General features: G+C 47.5%; 1 protein-coding gene across 1 annotated transcript; it reads right to left on the minus strand.

Annotated features, from left to right (window-relative positions):
• Nucleotides 1-2,924: 2,924 nt before the first annotated feature.
• On the minus strand, nucleotides 2,925-17,662 carry PARD6A (par-6 family cell polarity regulator alpha). Its single transcript, XM_053399746.1, has 3 exons — nucleotides 17,484-17,662; nucleotides 12,846-13,068; nucleotides 2,925-4,562 (listed from the first exon to the last, which is right to left on the minus strand). The coding sequence occupies exons 1-3, from the start codon at nucleotides 17,544-17,546 to the stop codon at nucleotides 3,769-3,771; spliced, it is 1,080 nt and encodes a 359-aa protein (XP_053255721.1). The 5' UTR covers nucleotides 17,547-17,662; the 3' UTR covers nucleotides 2,925-3,768.
• Between the last annotated feature and the right edge of the window lie 5 nt (nucleotides 17,663-17,667).

The following is a 17,667-nucleotide window of genomic DNA, read 5'->3' on the forward strand; positions in this document are numbered from 1 at the left end:
CTGCCCCTCTGGGAAGAGTGCATTGAGGAGCTCTAACATTGAGGAGCAGGACTGAGCAGGCACCCTGGGCGTTGTTCTGCTTTTTTGCAAGACGGTTCAGCTCCACGCATTGGCTGGACAAGCGGCCAGTGCTCAGAGGGATAGGTGTTCAATTTTAACTTAAATAGTTGGGTAGGTTTTTAAATAAATAAACAAACAAACTTTTGAAAGCACTTGTCACAGAACAGAGGCGGAAACTGGGTGCCTTCACAAGCACTCTGAAAGATTCTTTAAATGGCTGAGGGATTATTTTTAATTTACAGATATATGGTGAATGCACCCTCCATTTGGATGATACATCGTACAAACACAGCAAGTCTCTGCTCCTCAGAACTGCAGGCAAGGATGAATCATAGGAGCACCTGCTTTGCATACACAGAAGGCCCCTCTGGCACCTCCACCTAAATGGGTCAGGAGGGGATGAGAGAGACCCTATGCTGAGAGTGTCAGAGAAAGGGATTGTGCATTAGTTGGACGTGGAGTCTTACCTAACAGAAGCCTGTATAAGGATCCATAGTTGGATAAGAAGTTCAGTATTAGGAAGGATGCTAAGTAGGCCCAGCAAGCTTCAAACAGTCATAGGCTCATGTGAAGTGGAATTCAAGTGCCTGTTTCTTTTTTTAATATAATTAATCTGAAAAGCTGCACTTGATTCTGCGTCATGGAAAAGCTGCTGCTGCCTTTTACACTAACACAAAGCTAAGGTAGAGGAGATGGGGCTGCTGCTTATGTTTTGCTGCCTGAAAAACTCCCCTTTCAGGCTTGTCCTTCATTTCTAAAGGACCCTGGAGCCAAGTGGCACTAAAATCATAGGCAGGGCAAAGATAGTCCATATCTTTTAAGAGCTGGCAGGATTGAGCAGCATGGCAGGGTTGGAAAGGGTTAATAAGGTTAACAGGCAATCTAGTTCCGCCACCCCAAAACAACAACAACCCAAACCAAACCCTGGACAGGGTTGCAGTGAAGGGTGATGGACAGCAGTAGCAGGATTAATTGCCTCCCCGTGGGGTAGTTGGAGTACATAAAACATTTCCTCCCCTCTGGAAATGACAGACAAGAGTTATTTTGGCTGTGCAAACTCTCCTAGGGGGTAATGGTGCAAAGCCCTGACAGCTCTGTACTGTCTTCAAGTGTTCTCCTTTCCATGCAAAAATTGTAGTTTCAGGCACCTAGAAGAGTTACCTCGACCGACAAAGCAGAGAAAAGCTTGGTTAGTTTTCTGTGGACCTTGTGCTTGTTAGGGCACCAGTAACAGGTTATGTTATGTGGGAAGCAGGCATGCTGTGGCCCTGATACAGGACTGCAGGTTGACCAGTTGACCATCTGTTAACTCACTCACTAGCCTTGAGAAGAGGTGGATTTGGATGGGAGGTTCCCAGTGCATGGAGATTCGCAATTTTAACCCTTCTGACACAAAATCAGATTCCTTACAAAGCAATCGGGCTTGGAAACAATCTTCAAATTGATTTACGATATCACTGCATCAAGTGGGTGCTGCAGCACAGAATAACCCTTTCCATCCCAATTTCAACCGCTCCCTGCTTGGCAACAGCTTCCAAGTGGGAGTGAATGGTGGGCCACAGACCCTCATTTAGAGTTCTTAAATCCCAGAGGCTTTCTTTCACGTGGCTGGCTGGTTGTGAACATGGCCTGCAGTGACTATCTACAGGTGAATTACTACACCGTGTTTAAGGCCAACAGTTAAATATAAGCCCAGTGGGAACGAAGAGATGCCTTGAACCCTGTACCTGGCCACTGCTGTCCTCTGGTCGTGGACCCCAGTAATTGCACAAGATAATGATTCACAGCATATCAAGGTCTTAGGCAGCGAAACGTCTCTCCTGAGGTGGAAGCAGCTGCAGTTGGCTAGTTTGGCATGATTTAAGATCCCCTGCTACAGACTATGAGCATTTTAGCTGGTCAGACTTAAAATGAACAAAACAAGAGAAGACTACCTTCCTTCAATTTAGAATGGTAAATTAAACATCTCCCTAAAAACCATTTCAGTGCAAATGATCCTGACCTGGTAGAAATGCAGCTGGGATGAATGGGTGATTTGTTAGAGATGCTTCTATTTCCTTTCGTCAGTTGCTTTTTGCAGGAGAAAAATGAAAGTGATGTGGAAGCATATTATGCTTGAAACCTTTTCTTTTTTATTAATGGAGAGGCAGGTGCCAAGGGCTCAGGCAAGAGATCTAGCAAGAAGCTGGACACCTTGCAAGGCCAGATCATCAGTATACTGAGGGCCACAGAGCTCAGTGGGTTGGCACATGTCTTAATTCCTGATGATGCTCCCCTCCCACTGACGGACATATACAGTCACTGCTATCAGCAGGTATCTGAAACATCCTGGGAGAATTCAAATTAGCATATAATATTTGCATAAGCCACATCATCATGCAGATTTCTTTGTGTTCACTATCTTGGAGGTTGAAATAAGCACTTAACACCATTTTGGTTTGCCAGTGTATAGAATTCTTGCACACAATAGGAATGAGCAAGGGGCCAGCTGGGCATACACCCTGCCAAGAGCTGGACTAGCCCAAAGCTCTCCAACCTTTCAGGCCTAAGACCTGCTTTTGAATCTGCGTGTGTTAGAAACATATTCAGCTATCTTTTCCCTTTTATCTTTCCAACTAGTTAGAAGGGTGAAAACATTTCTCCCCACCTTTCTGCTTATATTTTAATCAAGGAATGGCCATATCTCAGTGGGAGAGCATCTGCTTTCCATGCAGGGGGTCCCTAGTTCAATCACCAGCGTCTCCCAGTAGGGCTTAGAGAGAACCCTGCCTGAAACCCTGGAGGAGCCACTGCCAGTCACCATAGACAATAGATGGACCAGTGGTCTGACTAAGTCTAAGGCAGCTTCCTGTGTTCTTCATTTAAAAACAAAACCAACAACCTTAACAGATAATAGCAGCTATGCTTCAGGTGCAACTCAGTTTCAGATCCTGATCCAGCAGTTGATCTAGCCAGTCAGCTAAACATCTATCTACTCAAGTCAGACAGCAAAAAGCCAAGTTGCCTCAGTCACATTTCCCTTGCTGCCCTACCAGTCCCAGAGGGTTCCAGCATCCTATTGAGCAGAATAATGCATCTTGCATGTTTGGGACCACCCTGCTCAATTTCCCAGCACAGGCACCAGAGCTTCCTCATCGTGCTTGACCAGCACACTTCTAAAAATCATGTGAATGCACATTTCTTTTAAAAAAAAGTTTTAATAGTTTGTTGCAATATATTAATCTGTGATGCATGTTATCGTAAAAACAAATAACTAAAAACAAACACTTCATGAGAGCTGACAGTTGGTGGAGGGGAGAACCAGAGACTGTGAGAGAGGCAAGAGCATCCCTGCCTTTTTCCTTCTACCTGTCCAGAATGAAGACAGGGGCTGAAGAGAGGGAATGGAGAAGGTAGTAGAACTCCCATTGCTTTGGTTCAATGGGGAGCAAGAAAGAACCTCTTGGGTGGCTAAGGACTGGGAGGAAAGTGGCTTGGCCCCAGTTGCTCCAAACCCCAGCTGCCACCTTTGCTCCAGCAGCTGCGGAGATAGTGCCACTGGGTCTGCAGGCAATGAGCAAGAGAGAGTCTGTGGTGGCAGGTCTGGGCAGTGTCTTGTGTTCGAGACGGGGCCCCCAGTTCCAGCTCCATTGGCCAGGAAGAAGGTACTGCCAAACTGACCGTGGAAATGCTGAAATTCAGAAGACGAGGGAGGGGCACTGCCTGGGGCTATAGCGTGATGACCGTGCCATCCTCCCGGAGACTGCCTGCTCGGCTGCCCCGGATTGGGCTGCCGCTGCCGCTGTGACTGTTCAGGGAGGGCAGTGAACCCTGGGAGCTGTAGAGGGACAGGCTGTGCTGCAAGCTCTCCAGGAGGCCGCCATTGGGGCAGCTGGCAGGCAAATCACTCTCAATCACCAGGTCACCCTCTTCATCACTCTCGCCCTCTGCTGTGCTGCAGTTGCTCAGGTACTGGGAGGCCGGGCTAGGTGTCTGCTGGCTGGGGGTGCTGTCCGTGGACACGCCAGAGCTGCCCGAGGCCTTGCTGCTGCGGATCACGTTGTTGCGCTGGTTGGCTGGCTTGACGGTGATGATGAGGTTGTGGCTGTTGGCCACCATCATGTCCGTGACCTGGTCCAGCGACTTGCCTGCCACGTCGATGCCGTTGACTTCCAGGATCTCGTCATTCACGGCCAGCAGCCCCGTGCTTTCCGCCAGGCCCCCCTTGACCAAGCGGGAGATGAAGATGCCAGGCACCTTCTCAACCCCGTGGGGTGCCACGCGCACGCTGACCCCATCCCGGATGTAGAAGCCAAGGGGCTTGTTGGAGCCGTGCTTGTGCAGCCGCACCCGCCGGTGGGTCTCGGGCAGAATGTCCACATCGATGATGGAGGAGATCTGGCGGAAGTCCTGCGGCATGCCAATCAGCAAGTGCGGCTTGGCCCGCTGGTGCACAGGGCGAAGAAGCCCCTTCTTCTTCCGCTGCAGCGAGTTGGAGGCAAAGACGCTGGTGTCGGCTTCCGCTGCAAGAAGGAAAGAAAGCAAAGCAAGCACAGATCAGATGGGCAGGTCTCCACTGCTCAAGCCCACCCCTTGTTCCCCAGGTGTCAATTATCTCCCAACTTCATTGAGGTTCTACTAGCCACCATATTCTACCTCCACTCAGTATGCCTTTGAATACCACTTGCTGGGAATCACAGGCAGGGAGAGGGCTGTTGTGCTCATGTCCTGCTTGTGGGCTTCCCATAGATAATATGCTGGCCACCGTGAGAACAGGATGATGGACTAGATGGGCATGTGGTCAGATCCAGCAGCCTCTTCTTATGTTCCTAGTCCTCTCTTTGTCCCCTGTGCACCCATCCTGACTTCAACACAAATCAAGGGCCATCTCTATTATTAATAGTGCTTTAGGAACACACCCCTTCCACCTGCCACGATCAGTTTTGCAGCATTACCAAGCCCAGTGCTTCTTGTGCAGGATTGCAAAACCTGGCTGTGCAACAGGCCCTCCTGCTCCCAGATTTCCCCAGAAATGCCCATGAAAGGGGACAAAAACTAGCTTTCAGCTGTTTCCCCCTGACTGATATGAGTGTGGTGCATGAGCTATTTAACTTAATGAACCTAACTGAGTCTCGTTCATTTCAGTGGTTCTACTCTGAGTAAAACTCAGCTGAATACCACCCATTGTCTGGTAAGCTCACTGAAACACTATACATCTTACGTTATGAGAATATGCAGCAGAAAGATCCATGTTGGGGTTATGATTGTTTGCTTATGGTTCAGAATGAGTTACAAGTAAAATAAAATAAAAACTAGGGAAAAATAATTTTGCCCTAATGCACCACAGACTTAACAAACTTAACACTGAGCTGCTGAGTTTAGCATGGCACCCAGGACAAACACCCAGCTCATCCCCCGTTTTGTTCATATCCATAGTTCCTTTCTTCGTTGCTCTGCCAAACACATTATTGATTTGCTTGAATATTTTTATCCCTACTTTCCAACTCTTTAGGACCCCCAAGTTGTCTAGATGATCACAGACACAGTGTCAGCTACTGCAGAGGTGGTTGCCAGGCACTATAAATTTCTCTCTCTCATACCAAAGAAGGCTTTTCAACCAAACCTGTCTGCGTTTAGCCAGCTGATCTGTATTCCTTGGGAGCTACTGGTTCTCTCACAACCTTGGAATTTTTGAGACGCTGAATGTTATAGCATCATGGGAGTTATCCGGTTTACAACATCTGAATGCAAAAGTGTCTTTTTGGCTGGGGAGGAGGGGGGAAGTGGGACACCACTGTTTTGTGGTAGTGATTTATATATAAACCCTGTGAGCAAGGAGCAGCACCAGAAATAACACAGGTTGAGACCCTAGTGTGCATTACAGAGAATGACTATATTTCCACTGAAATGTGAATGGCTCTTACGGCATTCCTTTTGTAGTGCTCCCTATTGCCAGGGACATGGGGTGAAGGAAAGGGGGGCCGACAGCAAAGGGGGTAAGTTGATCACACTTGGGCCCTGACAGATCATGACCGTAAGTGATGAGCCACTCCCTTGTATTATAACGCCACATCACTTGGCACCAGAAGGCACAGCCAATGCAAAATGCTGAGCAGGTCTCATTCTGCTCAGTAGTGCTGACTCCCTCTTCGCACAATTCTCTACCCAGGTCAGATCCTGACCCATGCCTAGATGAGATGTACCTGCCAGTGCTGGAGAGGGAAGAGGAACCCAGCCCCTTCTGGGATTACCCACTGTATGCCAGGCTGGGATTAAAGGGGATATGAATAATTCAGTTTTAATCACACTTTGAGCTGTACTCTGCAGACTTAACTCTGTCGCTGCCAGCTCAGGCTCTGGTGTTCTCCTGCAGCAAAAGCAAAATAAAGGCTGTTCCAACAGCCAGACCCTAGAGCGGAACCTGCCAGTTTCCATGAGGTGCCCACATCTGAAGTCCAGGGGAATTCATCAGGAGTAACTGGGACTCAGAACACACAGGCACAAATCAGAATTGGCTCTGAAGATCTGGTGCTGGGAGGTAGTGGGAGAAAGAGACAGGAAGACAGAGGCAGAGACCTTGTCCTCTTGCTAATTCCATATGCTAATTTATCAAATGCATGTTAATCTAAATTGGTTTCAGTGGAGTAAACAGACCATCACACACATACACAGAGCAGGAACTTGATATAAAATGCTTGGGTTTATTATTTAAGATTGTCAGTCCCAAATGCTAAATCTAGTAAAAATGCATTTAAAGATTGAATAAACTGGAGGAGAGGAGAAATATGTCCTTTTAATCACCCAGTTTTGACCCTGCAGCAGGAATGGGGATCCTCTAGGTAATGCTCACTACATCTCTTGCCATGCCTGGCCATTGGCCATGTGGGGTGAGACTGATGGGATCTGGAGGGCCACTGATTCCCCATTCCTGCCCTAGAGAGTAAGCAGAGACTCTTAAGAGCTCTCTCTTCTGCACTGTGAGAAGCATATCTTGAACGTCCTCTGTGCAGTCGGCAAGCAGAGGGCTTCAAATGACCTCTTATCAATCAGTTTGTCACTACAGAAAGGCGAAAGGCATTGTTATCTCAAGATAATATGACTTGAGAGGACAGGCACTGCAGAAGGCTGAATTAAGAAGTTTGGGGATCTGCAGAAAACAGGGCGGCTGACTCAGCAGGGGGACTCTTTTCTACTCTGTTTTCCTCCAGGGATGCCTGCAGGGGACCCCTCTACCATCTGGGCACTATTTGTCACTGCATGCCAACACTGCAGGGAATGCTGTAGGGACATGAGAGATATTAAAGAGCTGGAAAGGCTTGAAGGGCTGTCAGGCTGGAAAGAGGCTCCTTGCAAGGAAGAATTTGCTCCCTGGGGCTGCACCAGGGATAAATCAGCTACAGCCAAAAGGAGAATTTGCAGTTCAGGTGGGGGAAGAGGGATTCCTCTGAGATGCCACCCAACTCAAGAAGTCAGAGGCAATTAGTCATATGGGTTTTAGTTGATAAACAACTTGTTTTGCATAAATCTGCACATGGGTAAACAGAATCATTCTGAGGATGATGGGTTAAAAAACCCCCCACTACAATTGCAGTGGGTAAATTGGGCTTCCCCAACCTGCTGCCTTCCAGAGGTTTTGGATGACAATTGTCCAGTTGCCACTTTACCTCTTCCTTGTCCTGTTGTTCCCCCACCCCACCCCCGTCTTCCTTCATTGAAATAAATATCCCTTTATGCACACCCTGAAGAAATGTGCTGCGCATACCTATGCATCGCACCTAGCTGGATGGACAGTTCACCCAAGCCCCTAAAGAGGCCAAAGATATTTGTGACAAGCAACAAAATGGACCTGAAGAAACAGAAAGAGTCTGAACAGGTCTGTGGTTTTAGTGCTGTCTGTAATATCGGAGAGAAGAGAGGCACCTGGGACCTAAACTCGTACATACTTACACACCCCACAGCAATCCCAGAAGTCGGCGCTAGTAGTGTTTTGGAATTCCTTCACAATCTACCCAGGAGAGCATGTCCAATTTCACAGCCTGGTCCCTGCAGCTTTGTAAATTAAGCCCACAGAAGGAACTGGCCCTGGCCTCAGCTCTCTTTTTATGAGCCTCCGTTCACCTTTTTAATCATTTGCAGCGTGGAAGACAAAAAACAACAAGAAGAAACCCCCAGCAACAACTAGTCATTGACAAATTTATCTTGCCTGGTTGCCTGGAGAAGACTCTGGATTGCCACAGGAGACCAGATGGGTGATGTGTTTAGAAGCCTGCGTCTGTGACAGATGGCCATCCACAAACACAAACACACACACTCAACAAAGTCAGTGTACTACACAGGACAAGAAACTTCTCAAAGTGGAAGGGAAAGCAGCCTTGCCATGTCCCTATCCTTAAGTGGCACACCCCTTATTCTACAGAGCTTGTCAGATGGAGCTCCAGAGTTATAAATATCACACAGTGTTTTTGGCGCAGCGGCTTATTTTTAGCTCAGGGAGACTGTGAAGGGCTGTGGAATCTCTCTCCACCCAACCCCACCCAGCAACCAGTCCAACTAGAGCCACCTCAGGTTTTGCCTCAGGACCCTTGAGCAAGAAGCCCTTTGTGAGCCTTCCTCCTGGAAGAGGTCCTCTCCCCCTTGCACCATTGCCCAGGCAGTTGTCCTCTCTCTCTGAGCCGAATTTGCAGCGCTGCCCAGAACAAGAGGGATAGCAAGGTGCGTGGAGAGTTCTGACCCTTTTCCTTGATTGGTGATAGAGAATAAGAATAAGAAGAATGTTATTATTTATACCCTACCCATCTGGTTGGGTTTCCCCAGCCACTCTAGGTCTCCCCTGCATGCAGAAAGTCCCAGGTTCAATCCCTGGCATCTCCACGAAGGGCTCAGATAGACTCCCGCCTGAAGCCCTGAAGAGCTGGTGTCGGTCAGTGTGGATAATATTGAGCAAGATGGACAAAGAGACGGAAGATTCCTATCTTCCTGTGAGGAGGAAGAGAAGCTGAGCCAGCCTAGGAAAGACCTGGCAAGAGGTCCTGGCAAATGCCCAGCAATGCCAATCCTGGTGCCAAGCAACCAGCATCATTGTACTTGGCAGCCCTGTAGCATCTTCTGTGCTACGAAGGCAGCCAAGAGCAAAACCGCAGGGCAGAGGAGAGCACAGGGGGCAGAGGGAGGATGCATAGGGTGCCCAGGTGTCCTGCTCTACAGAGGACAGTTTTGTCCACCCCAAGTCCAAAGATGAAAAATCATAAGGGTGGGGGGAGAATGGGGATCAGGGGCCTTGAAGTCTCCCATCAACAGTAAGCACTTGGACAACAGACTGAGCAGATGCACTGATTACCTGGTTACAGTCTTCCGCACTACGGTGACATGCATTTCTATTTTCATCAAAGTAATTACCGTATTTTTCGCTCTATAACACGCACCCGACAATAACCCGCACATAGTTTTTAGAGGAGAAAATCCGTAGGCATGTCACCCGTAGGCATTCCCTCCATAACACACACAGACATTTCCCCTTACTGTTAAGGAGGAAAAAAGTGAGTGTTATGGTGCAAAAAATACGGTATTTCTATTTTTTAAAAATTCTTTCTAAACCTGCATCTATACAAATAAATTAGCATATGAACACTTAGTGCAAATTGGCACTCTTCTTCTTTCTAAAGCAATGCACCTTAAGGATGCACTTCAAGTTCTGGCTTAGCAACCTTCCCTGGGCTGTGGCTGGTGAATCAGCCATTGAGCAGGAGGCTTCAGGTAAGAGAGGGAAAAGAGGCCTTTCTTACGGCCATTTGCAGTGGGTGTTGAAAACATCTGCAGCAGGCAAAAAAACAAAACCAGGCAGTAACGGCTCCTCTGTACAGTAGCCTAGATATTCCTTGGTGTTCAGCAGTAACGGTGGCATTGTCCCCAATGTTTCATTCATCTCTTTCCTGCGACCTGCCATCCAGCCCTCAGAAGAACAGCTTCCGGTGTACAAAAACAGATTTGGTGGCTCAGTAAAATAGGCTTATGCGGTTTGCCTAATTTGCATAGTTTATTCTGACAGGAGATTTTTGCACTTCTGGTTTCAAGTTTCAAGGAGCTTCGATTTTGTTTGTTGATATGTTTAGTTGGCAGAGAACAACAGAAATATACACGCTGCTCTCTGAAGTGGGTGAGTGTGGTTCTAGCACTGGTACAGCAGACTAACAGCAGAATCCTATACCCACTTCCCTAGAAGTCAGCCCCACTGAACTCAATGGAATTATGTATGAGCAGCTGTGCTGTTGGGTCTGGGCCTTGGGGCCACAATCCAGGTTCCCCTAAACAACCTCCCAGAGAGAGGCAAATGATGGAGGTAAACAGACCCAGCATCAACACCGCAGCTGCCTGGGCCAGTGCTGGTCACTATGGAATCATTACTTATTTTTTACAAAAAAAGATTATGGTCAGTGGTCAGCCAGCCAGGCATGTGTGTTGTTACATAGACCACTTTTAAGAACATATCCTTTTCTACAACAAAATTTTACTTATCCCCAGGTAAATGCATGGAGCATCAGGGCAGCAGAAGCAAACTCCAATTTATTCCTGTGGTCATGAAGGTGCTATGATTTAAGTGAATTTTTAAAGTGTCAAGTTTCACATGCTCAAAGTATTTCTTGCTTTATTATAACGGTAATTTGAAAACTGACCCCCCCCCCAATTTCTATCATGTCAGGAACGTAGAAGCAGTTATAAAGCGTGGAATGGTGATTGGAATTGTTTGGGGACAAAGAGAAATGTTAACTGTGCTTCAACAACTGGCCTTCAAAAGTCCACAACATTCAGGTTCTAAAATTGCCTTCCTGCACAGGTTTCGGTCAGGCTGTTTTCAACTGGTTTTAACGGTTTAATCTAATCTGCAAACAAGCGGGAGGGGGGGATGATTTGGTGAAGCTATTCAAGGAGTCACTGTTTTAATTAGTTGTTATTGCCTTATAAAGCCCAGAAATAAGCCATTCTGGAGTTCCTGTGGGTTGGCTGATGGAGACGATGCTCAAGAAAGCTGCCCCATCTGCTGCCCACTACTAACCTTAAGAGAACATGAATGGGCAAGATGGGGAAAAACAGGGAAAGACCAATCTGGACCCATCCATTAGCTAAGCAGAAAGCAGCTATAGGGAGCTTGCTCTTTCCCTCCTTGTGAGAAACTAAGAAGTTGTGTCCGGCTGAGTTAGCTTTTTTTCCTCCATCCGTCTCAATCTCCTTTCCTTTTGTGCTGTGTCTTTTAGAATGTAAAGTTAAAGGCGGGACAATCTTATTATTGATTGTTGTAAGTAATTATGGGAGCCTTTTTTTGGCTGAAGAGTTAGGTAAAAATACTTTAGACAAACAAACAAATATGCTGTTAGGCGAGATTCAGATACAGGAAAATCTCATTTTTGTCCTTTAAATAGATTTTGGACACAGAGCGTTGCTGTCTCAGGACTGCAAAAATAATTTCTGGATACTGTTCCTTCAAATATATCAGTGTTGTCTCTATTCAGCAGGGCCCTCCGTAACACCCAGCAAACTGTTCTGCCTTTGAAATGGTTAGGAAATAATCCATTGCTGTAATATCTGAGTACCATCAACTTAGGCACAGACAGTGTAATTCTAACCAATTCTATTCAGAACCAAGTCCTACTGAAGTCAGTGGAGCTTACTCCCATGGAAGGGAGTGCTAGGATTGCTTACTTGGGAGAAAGTTCTACTGAGCTCAATGGAGCCTGCTTCTGAATGGACATGGTTAAGATGGCACTGATGCCCTCCATCACAGAGACCCACAGCCTGAACATTAAAAGCACCACATGCACAGCACATTTCACACTTCCACAATTACACTGTAGGTGTGCATAATCTGGGATCTGGCACAAAATTCAGTTTATGAATATTTGAGCTTTTCTTTGCTTATTGTATTTATACCCTGTCTTTCATCTGTCACAGAACTCAAAGCAGCATACATGAGGAGTTTCCAAACAGTGCTACATTTGCTTAGCTTCAGCAAATGCACTGCATTGTGTGCCTTTGTTGCTGTTGCTAAAAATCAGGGTACTAGTCCTCCTACCTACAAAGACAAACTGAAAAAGACAAGTGCATAGAGGTGAATGAAGTTTGACTAGCCAGAGTGGCTAGTCAAACTAGCTGAGTGGGACTTTTACCGGTAGTTATTGATGGGAGTTTTGTTGCTTTGTTCAGTTCCTTGTCTTTTCTCCTTGCTAGCAGAAATTGATTAGTCTCTCTCTCTCTCTCTATATATATATTGCACTCACACACAAACTTTCACACCCACAAACACAGAGAACAAAACTGCCTATATCTTATCTTATTTGGATAATTTTTAGAATACTTCATTTCTAATCCTGATCTCAAGGCATTCTTGCCTCTGCAAGTAATGGTGGTATTGTGGTTAGATCATGATCTAGGGAAATCCAGGCTTCAGATCCCCAAGCCAGCTACAGCCTACCCACCTTGCAAGGCTGTTGTGAAGAAAAAATCAGTGGGTGAAGAAAACTATGTATACTGCTCTGAGCTCAACACTCCCTTTAGTTCCTTGGGTGACGGGCAAGATAAAATAAAGTACTGTATTTTTCCGTGTATAAGACTATACCCCACCCAATTTTTCAAGTTTAAAATTGGAGGTCTTATACATGGATAAGACATAGGGGGACTGGTGCTTGGTTCATTCCCAAAAAATAGGCATCGTCTTATAAATGGGGGCTTATACACTGAAAAATACGGTAAATAGAATAAATTAGCTGGATTAAAATGAAAGTGAGCTCTAGCCCCCTCCTTAAGAACCTTCTTACCACGTTTCTGGATGATGATCCGGAGCAGAGGATTGGCAGATGACAGAGCCTTGTGGTAATTGTCATCGTTGTTGATGGGCAGCAGGTCCCCATGGATATCCGTATACCCAAGCAAGACATCCACGCAAGGGATTTGGTGGACTCTCTGGATCAGCTGGTAGAATTCCTGGAAGCCACCCGCAGTGGAGCGCTTCATGGCAAAGCGGCGATACTCAGCATCAAACTGTATAAAAGGAGATGGGGGCCAAATGTAAATCAGCAAGCTGCGAAAACACGTCCCAGCAAATTTGGGGAAAGACTTGCAATACATGGCAACTGCCAACCTTACTGCTGCCAAAGGACTTTGGACTCTGCTTCAGTAGGTCAGTATTTCCTCCCCAAATCAAGGCCACCCTTAACAGATATGCCAGGGAGTTAAAACTGCTAGCTTTAATGCAGATGAAGTACAAAACTGCTAGTCTTTTATTTTAAGAACACGACTCCTGGTAAGTAGAGTACCAACTCATTTAGAAGTGGTTATAAGGGATCAGTAAGCTCTTCTTCATGCATTTGTTATCTTGCTTGCTCTCATCTTCTCCTGGGGTCTCTGCTAGGAATGATATGCCTCCCTTCTCCACCTGCACAATGTGCAGATACCACTCGCAGTAATATTTACACATGGCCAACTACTTGAACATAATGACTGAAGTGGAGAAAAAAACTCCGCTTTACTTCAGAGTGTACCAGTTAAAGAATGTTCTCATTAACCAACTGCAGATACATACCTCAATCACGTAACCAAACTATCATTTGGGGTGAGAAACAATAATATAAATATATATATAATAAATATTATGATTTGTTTATTATTATATTTGCTGTTGCTTTTCTTTTATCTCATTATTTTTATTGTGCAGTTTTTAAAAAAAATAAACCTGGAAACTGCTCAGGATCTCCTTTGGGAGTCCAAAAGGTAGGGTAGACATTTACTAGAATTGATCAATCAATAAACATATTGACAACTTCACATATAAATAAAGAGCTTTCTACATGATGGCTTCTCCCCACATCCCCACACTGCAAAAAAGGAGAGGGTAGTTTTCAACACACTGTTGTAATGCTGAAAGAATTACAAGCAAAAGGACGCAGGTTCAAACTCAGGCATCTTCCAGTAAGTCTAAGAAGGACTTCTGCCTGAAACCCTGGAGAGTCTCTGCCTATCAGTGCAGACAATACTGAGTAAGATTAACCAATCAACTGACTTGATATAAGGTAGCTTCCTCTGTTCCATCTGAAACTCAGAGGTATTGCTCCTAATTAATACAGAGACACAAAGGAAAGACCAGCCTAAAGGGGGGGGGGGCGTGTTAGCAAGGAGGATGCTGCTCATATAGGACACAGAAGAGCAGAGGTGAGAAACCTGTGACCTTCCAGATAATGTTAGATGGCAGCTCACATCAGCCCCAACCAGTACAGTGGTACCTCTGGTTGCGAACGGGATCCGTTCCGGAGGCCCGTTCGCACCATGAGCAGAATGCAACCCGCGTCTGCACGTCTGCGGGTCACGATTTGCTGCTTCTGCACATGCGCGAGTGTTGAAAAAACCCCAAAGTAACACTTTCCGGTACTTCCGGGTCGCCGTGGGACGCAACCTGAAAATGCACAACCTGAAGCAAACATAACATGAGGTATGACTGTATAGCCAATGGTCAGCAAGGACAGGTACTGTAGTCCAGCAACATCTGGAGGGCCACAAAATTCCCAACCCCGATGAATAGATAAGTGCATTGTGGAAGGCTATGTCTAGGAGCAGCAGGGAATATTTTTGGGAAGGTACCTGGATTTCCTACCATCCTTAAGAAAGGGTCAAACCAAAAAGATTTACAGAACTGTGAATGGCCAGCAGCATTTCCCTTTCCAACTTAGTTCTGCCTCTTGTCACCTCCCAGCTCCCCAATCAAGCCTGTATGAGTCTAGGTGCACAAGGCAGATCACAACTTTTGAAGCAGCTTCCTTCTTCAGTGGGGGTGGGTGGGTGGGCAGCCTTTTTTCTGTCAAGAGGAGGAATCCAGCAGTGGGCAGGGTTGGAGTCAAAAGTGGCTGGGACCACAGTCAAAGGTTGGTGGGGACACCCCCCCTTTCCCCCAGTTTCTCCTATCCTTGTCAATCATATGAAATTGGGCCAACGGTGCAGGTTTCCCATCCTCTGCCCTACAGGAACAAAAAGACACCTAGGCCAGCCAGGAGAGAAACCCAAATCCCCAAATGAGAGAAATAACATCTAGTAGGATTGAGAGCAAGGCCGTAGCTGGGGGGGGGGTGAGGTGGGCCCCTGCCAGGGGTGCAGGCGAGCCCCCCCAAAAAAATAGGCTTAAAAGTATGTCCATAAATATATCAATAAATAAAAATATTGATTATTGCCTCATAAGAAAAAGTTTTAAAAAGAGGGTGAATTGAATGGGGGGGGGGGTTGGAGGAGAGGCAGAAAGAAGAGCTAATTTGTCCGTGGCTGGGGGCGCAATCGGGACAGTTCTGCCAAGGGCGCAAGATCATCCGGCTACGGCTCTGACCGAGAAAGAGAGAGAGAAGGACAGAAGCAGGTGAAAACAATACCAGGCACTTGCTCCTATTTGAGCTGGACTATTCCATCCCCCTACATCAGGGGTAGGAAACCTGTGGCCCTCCAGATGTTCTTGGACTCCAACTCCCATCAGCTCCTGCAACCATAGCCAACAGTTAGCAATGATGGGGGCTGCAGTTCAGCAGCATTTGGAGGGCCACAGGCTTCTTGCTTCTGCCCTGCAGTTTCATCGACTGATGAGTTTTTGATATTGTCAGATTCTAATTATATTTGGGGGCTGTTTTGCAGACCAGCTCAATATCCTCTATGCTGACCAATGGCAGCTCTCCAGAATTTCAGGCTGGCACCTTTCCCAGCCCTACCTGAAGATGTCAGGGTCCAAACCTGGGATCTTGTCAAAGGATTTGTGTTCTTAAAGGCAGGGTATACAGTGGTACCTCAGGTTAAGTACTTAATTCGTTCTGGAGGTCCGTTCTTAACCTGAAACTGTTCTTAACCTGAAGCACCACTTTAGCTAATGGGGCCTCCTGCTGCCGCTGCTACACAATTTCTGTTCTCATCCTGAAGCAAAGTTCTTAACCCGAGGTACTATTTCTGGGTTAGTGGAGTCTGTAACCTGAAGCGCATGTAACCTGAAGTGTATGTAACCCGAGGTACCACTGTAAATTAGAGCAACAAACAGCCTATTAAAGCCAAACAGGGAACTTTGCATAATGCCTGCCTTATAGTAAACCAGGTTATTTGCACACTCAGCTTGGCATTGTCCTCTGCTCTAACTGCCACCATCTCTCCAGGGTCTTAGGCAGAGGTCTGTCCCATCACCCAGACCTTTTAACTAGAAATTCAGGGATTCATCCTGGGACATTTTGCATGCAAAGCATGTGCTTTACCAAATAGCCATGATTCCTCATTGGACTTAAGTCAGGGGATGCTCCAGAAATGCTGTATATAATCTGAGGTGTGCCTGTCTATCGCAGCCAGTTGCTTGTGGGAAAATTCTGACCCTCTAAAGAGAACAACAGATTTAATCCCAAGGGAGAATTGATGTCAATCGTCAGTAGAATTCTAAGAAAGATCAGTTGGGTTCTGCAACCTCCAGTCTGAAGTTGGAGATCTGTCCTCGCGTTTGCAATGCTTATTTGGGGAGGGAAATACATCGTAAAGGATCTCTCTCCATTCTCTATTACTGCTCTCTCGAAGGCACGTTAATAAACCCAAGAAGACTGAACTGCATACCTGCTGACCCACCACGTATCCCACCTCCCTTCACTTCCAAATCGGATTTAACGCTGGATCAATATCCGGCTCCACCGATTCCTTGCGGCATCCCCTCGCTTCCAGAAATCAGCTCGGCATCCCTCCGAGGCCCCGATGCTAAATAGCCACGGGTCTGATGCCCGGTTCTGGTGCTCCCGGTTCTGGTGCACCATTGCATAACCGGCGGAGAACTCTGGCATCCCTCGGTTCCCTTTCCCGGGAGAAGGAGGTTTTCCCGCACACATACTCCGCATCGAAGGCAGAAATCCCCACGGATCGGAGCAATAATCCTCTGCTGGCAGTCTCCACACTGCCGAAGGATTGGCGGGGGGGGGGGCAGCATAAACAATCGGCCAGTTCCGCCATCCACTAGGCCAGGCTAGACGCGCACAGCAGACACCCGGGACAGGAAAGAAAGCGGGGGTGGGTGGGGAGGGCGAGATGCGTCGCGCAAGCCCTCCAGTCGTGGGGATGGTGCAAGCCTGGCGTGGGGGGGGGGGAGACGGTGGCGGCAGCTGCCCGGTGCACCTGCTGCAAGCCGGATCAAGGCTGCCCCCAGCAGGGCGAACGGGCCCCCGGCGTGACCTGGGCCCCAGCGACATGAGGGGAAGGGGGCAAGCTAGACGGACCTCGCGTTTGTGGGTCTGGAAAACCACTCCCGAGCTGGAGAGGCTGCAGCTCCGGCGCCGCCGATGCGCAGAGCTTGCCCTGCTGCTGGTGAGCACATTCCCCCTCTTTCTCCCGGGCAAATCAGCAGCAACAGATCTGACCCCCCCTCTCTCTACCACGCCGCCCCCCACCCTGGGGGCGGGCGCGCTCACCTTGCTCTTGACCTCGATAACGGGCTCCGGGCTGCGCGCCGGTGTGCGGTGGTGCTTGGCCATGCTGCGCCGGGCAGGGCAGGGCAGGGCAGGGCCGGCTCGCTCCTCCCGCCCCGCACTGCTTCTGCTGCCGCTGCTGCTGCTCCACCAGCAGAAACAGCAAACAGGAGAAGGAGGCGGAGGC

Source organism: Podarcis raffonei, chromosome 8, assembly GCF_027172205.1.
Source record: "Podarcis raffonei isolate rPodRaf1 chromosome 8, rPodRaf1.pri, whole genome shotgun sequence".
Lineage (NCBI taxonomy): Eukaryota > Metazoa > Chordata > Lepidosauria > Squamata > Lacertidae > Podarcis > Podarcis raffonei.

Bases quoted from the DNA above. Each gene is read 5' to 3' on its own strand.
- PARD6A (XM_053399746.1), bottom strand. From the start codon at position 17,546: ATGGCCAAGCACCACCGCACACCGGCGCGCAGCCCGGAGCCCGTTATC. The intron at 13,069-17,483 runs GTGAGCGCGCCC...CCTTTTATACAG, and splicing joins TTATCGAGGTCAAGAGCAAG to TTTGATGCTGAGTATCGCCG. The intron at 4,563-12,845 runs GTAAGAAGGTTC...TCCTTCTTGCAG, and splicing joins GATCATCATCCAGAAACGTG to CGGAAGCCGACACCAGCGTC.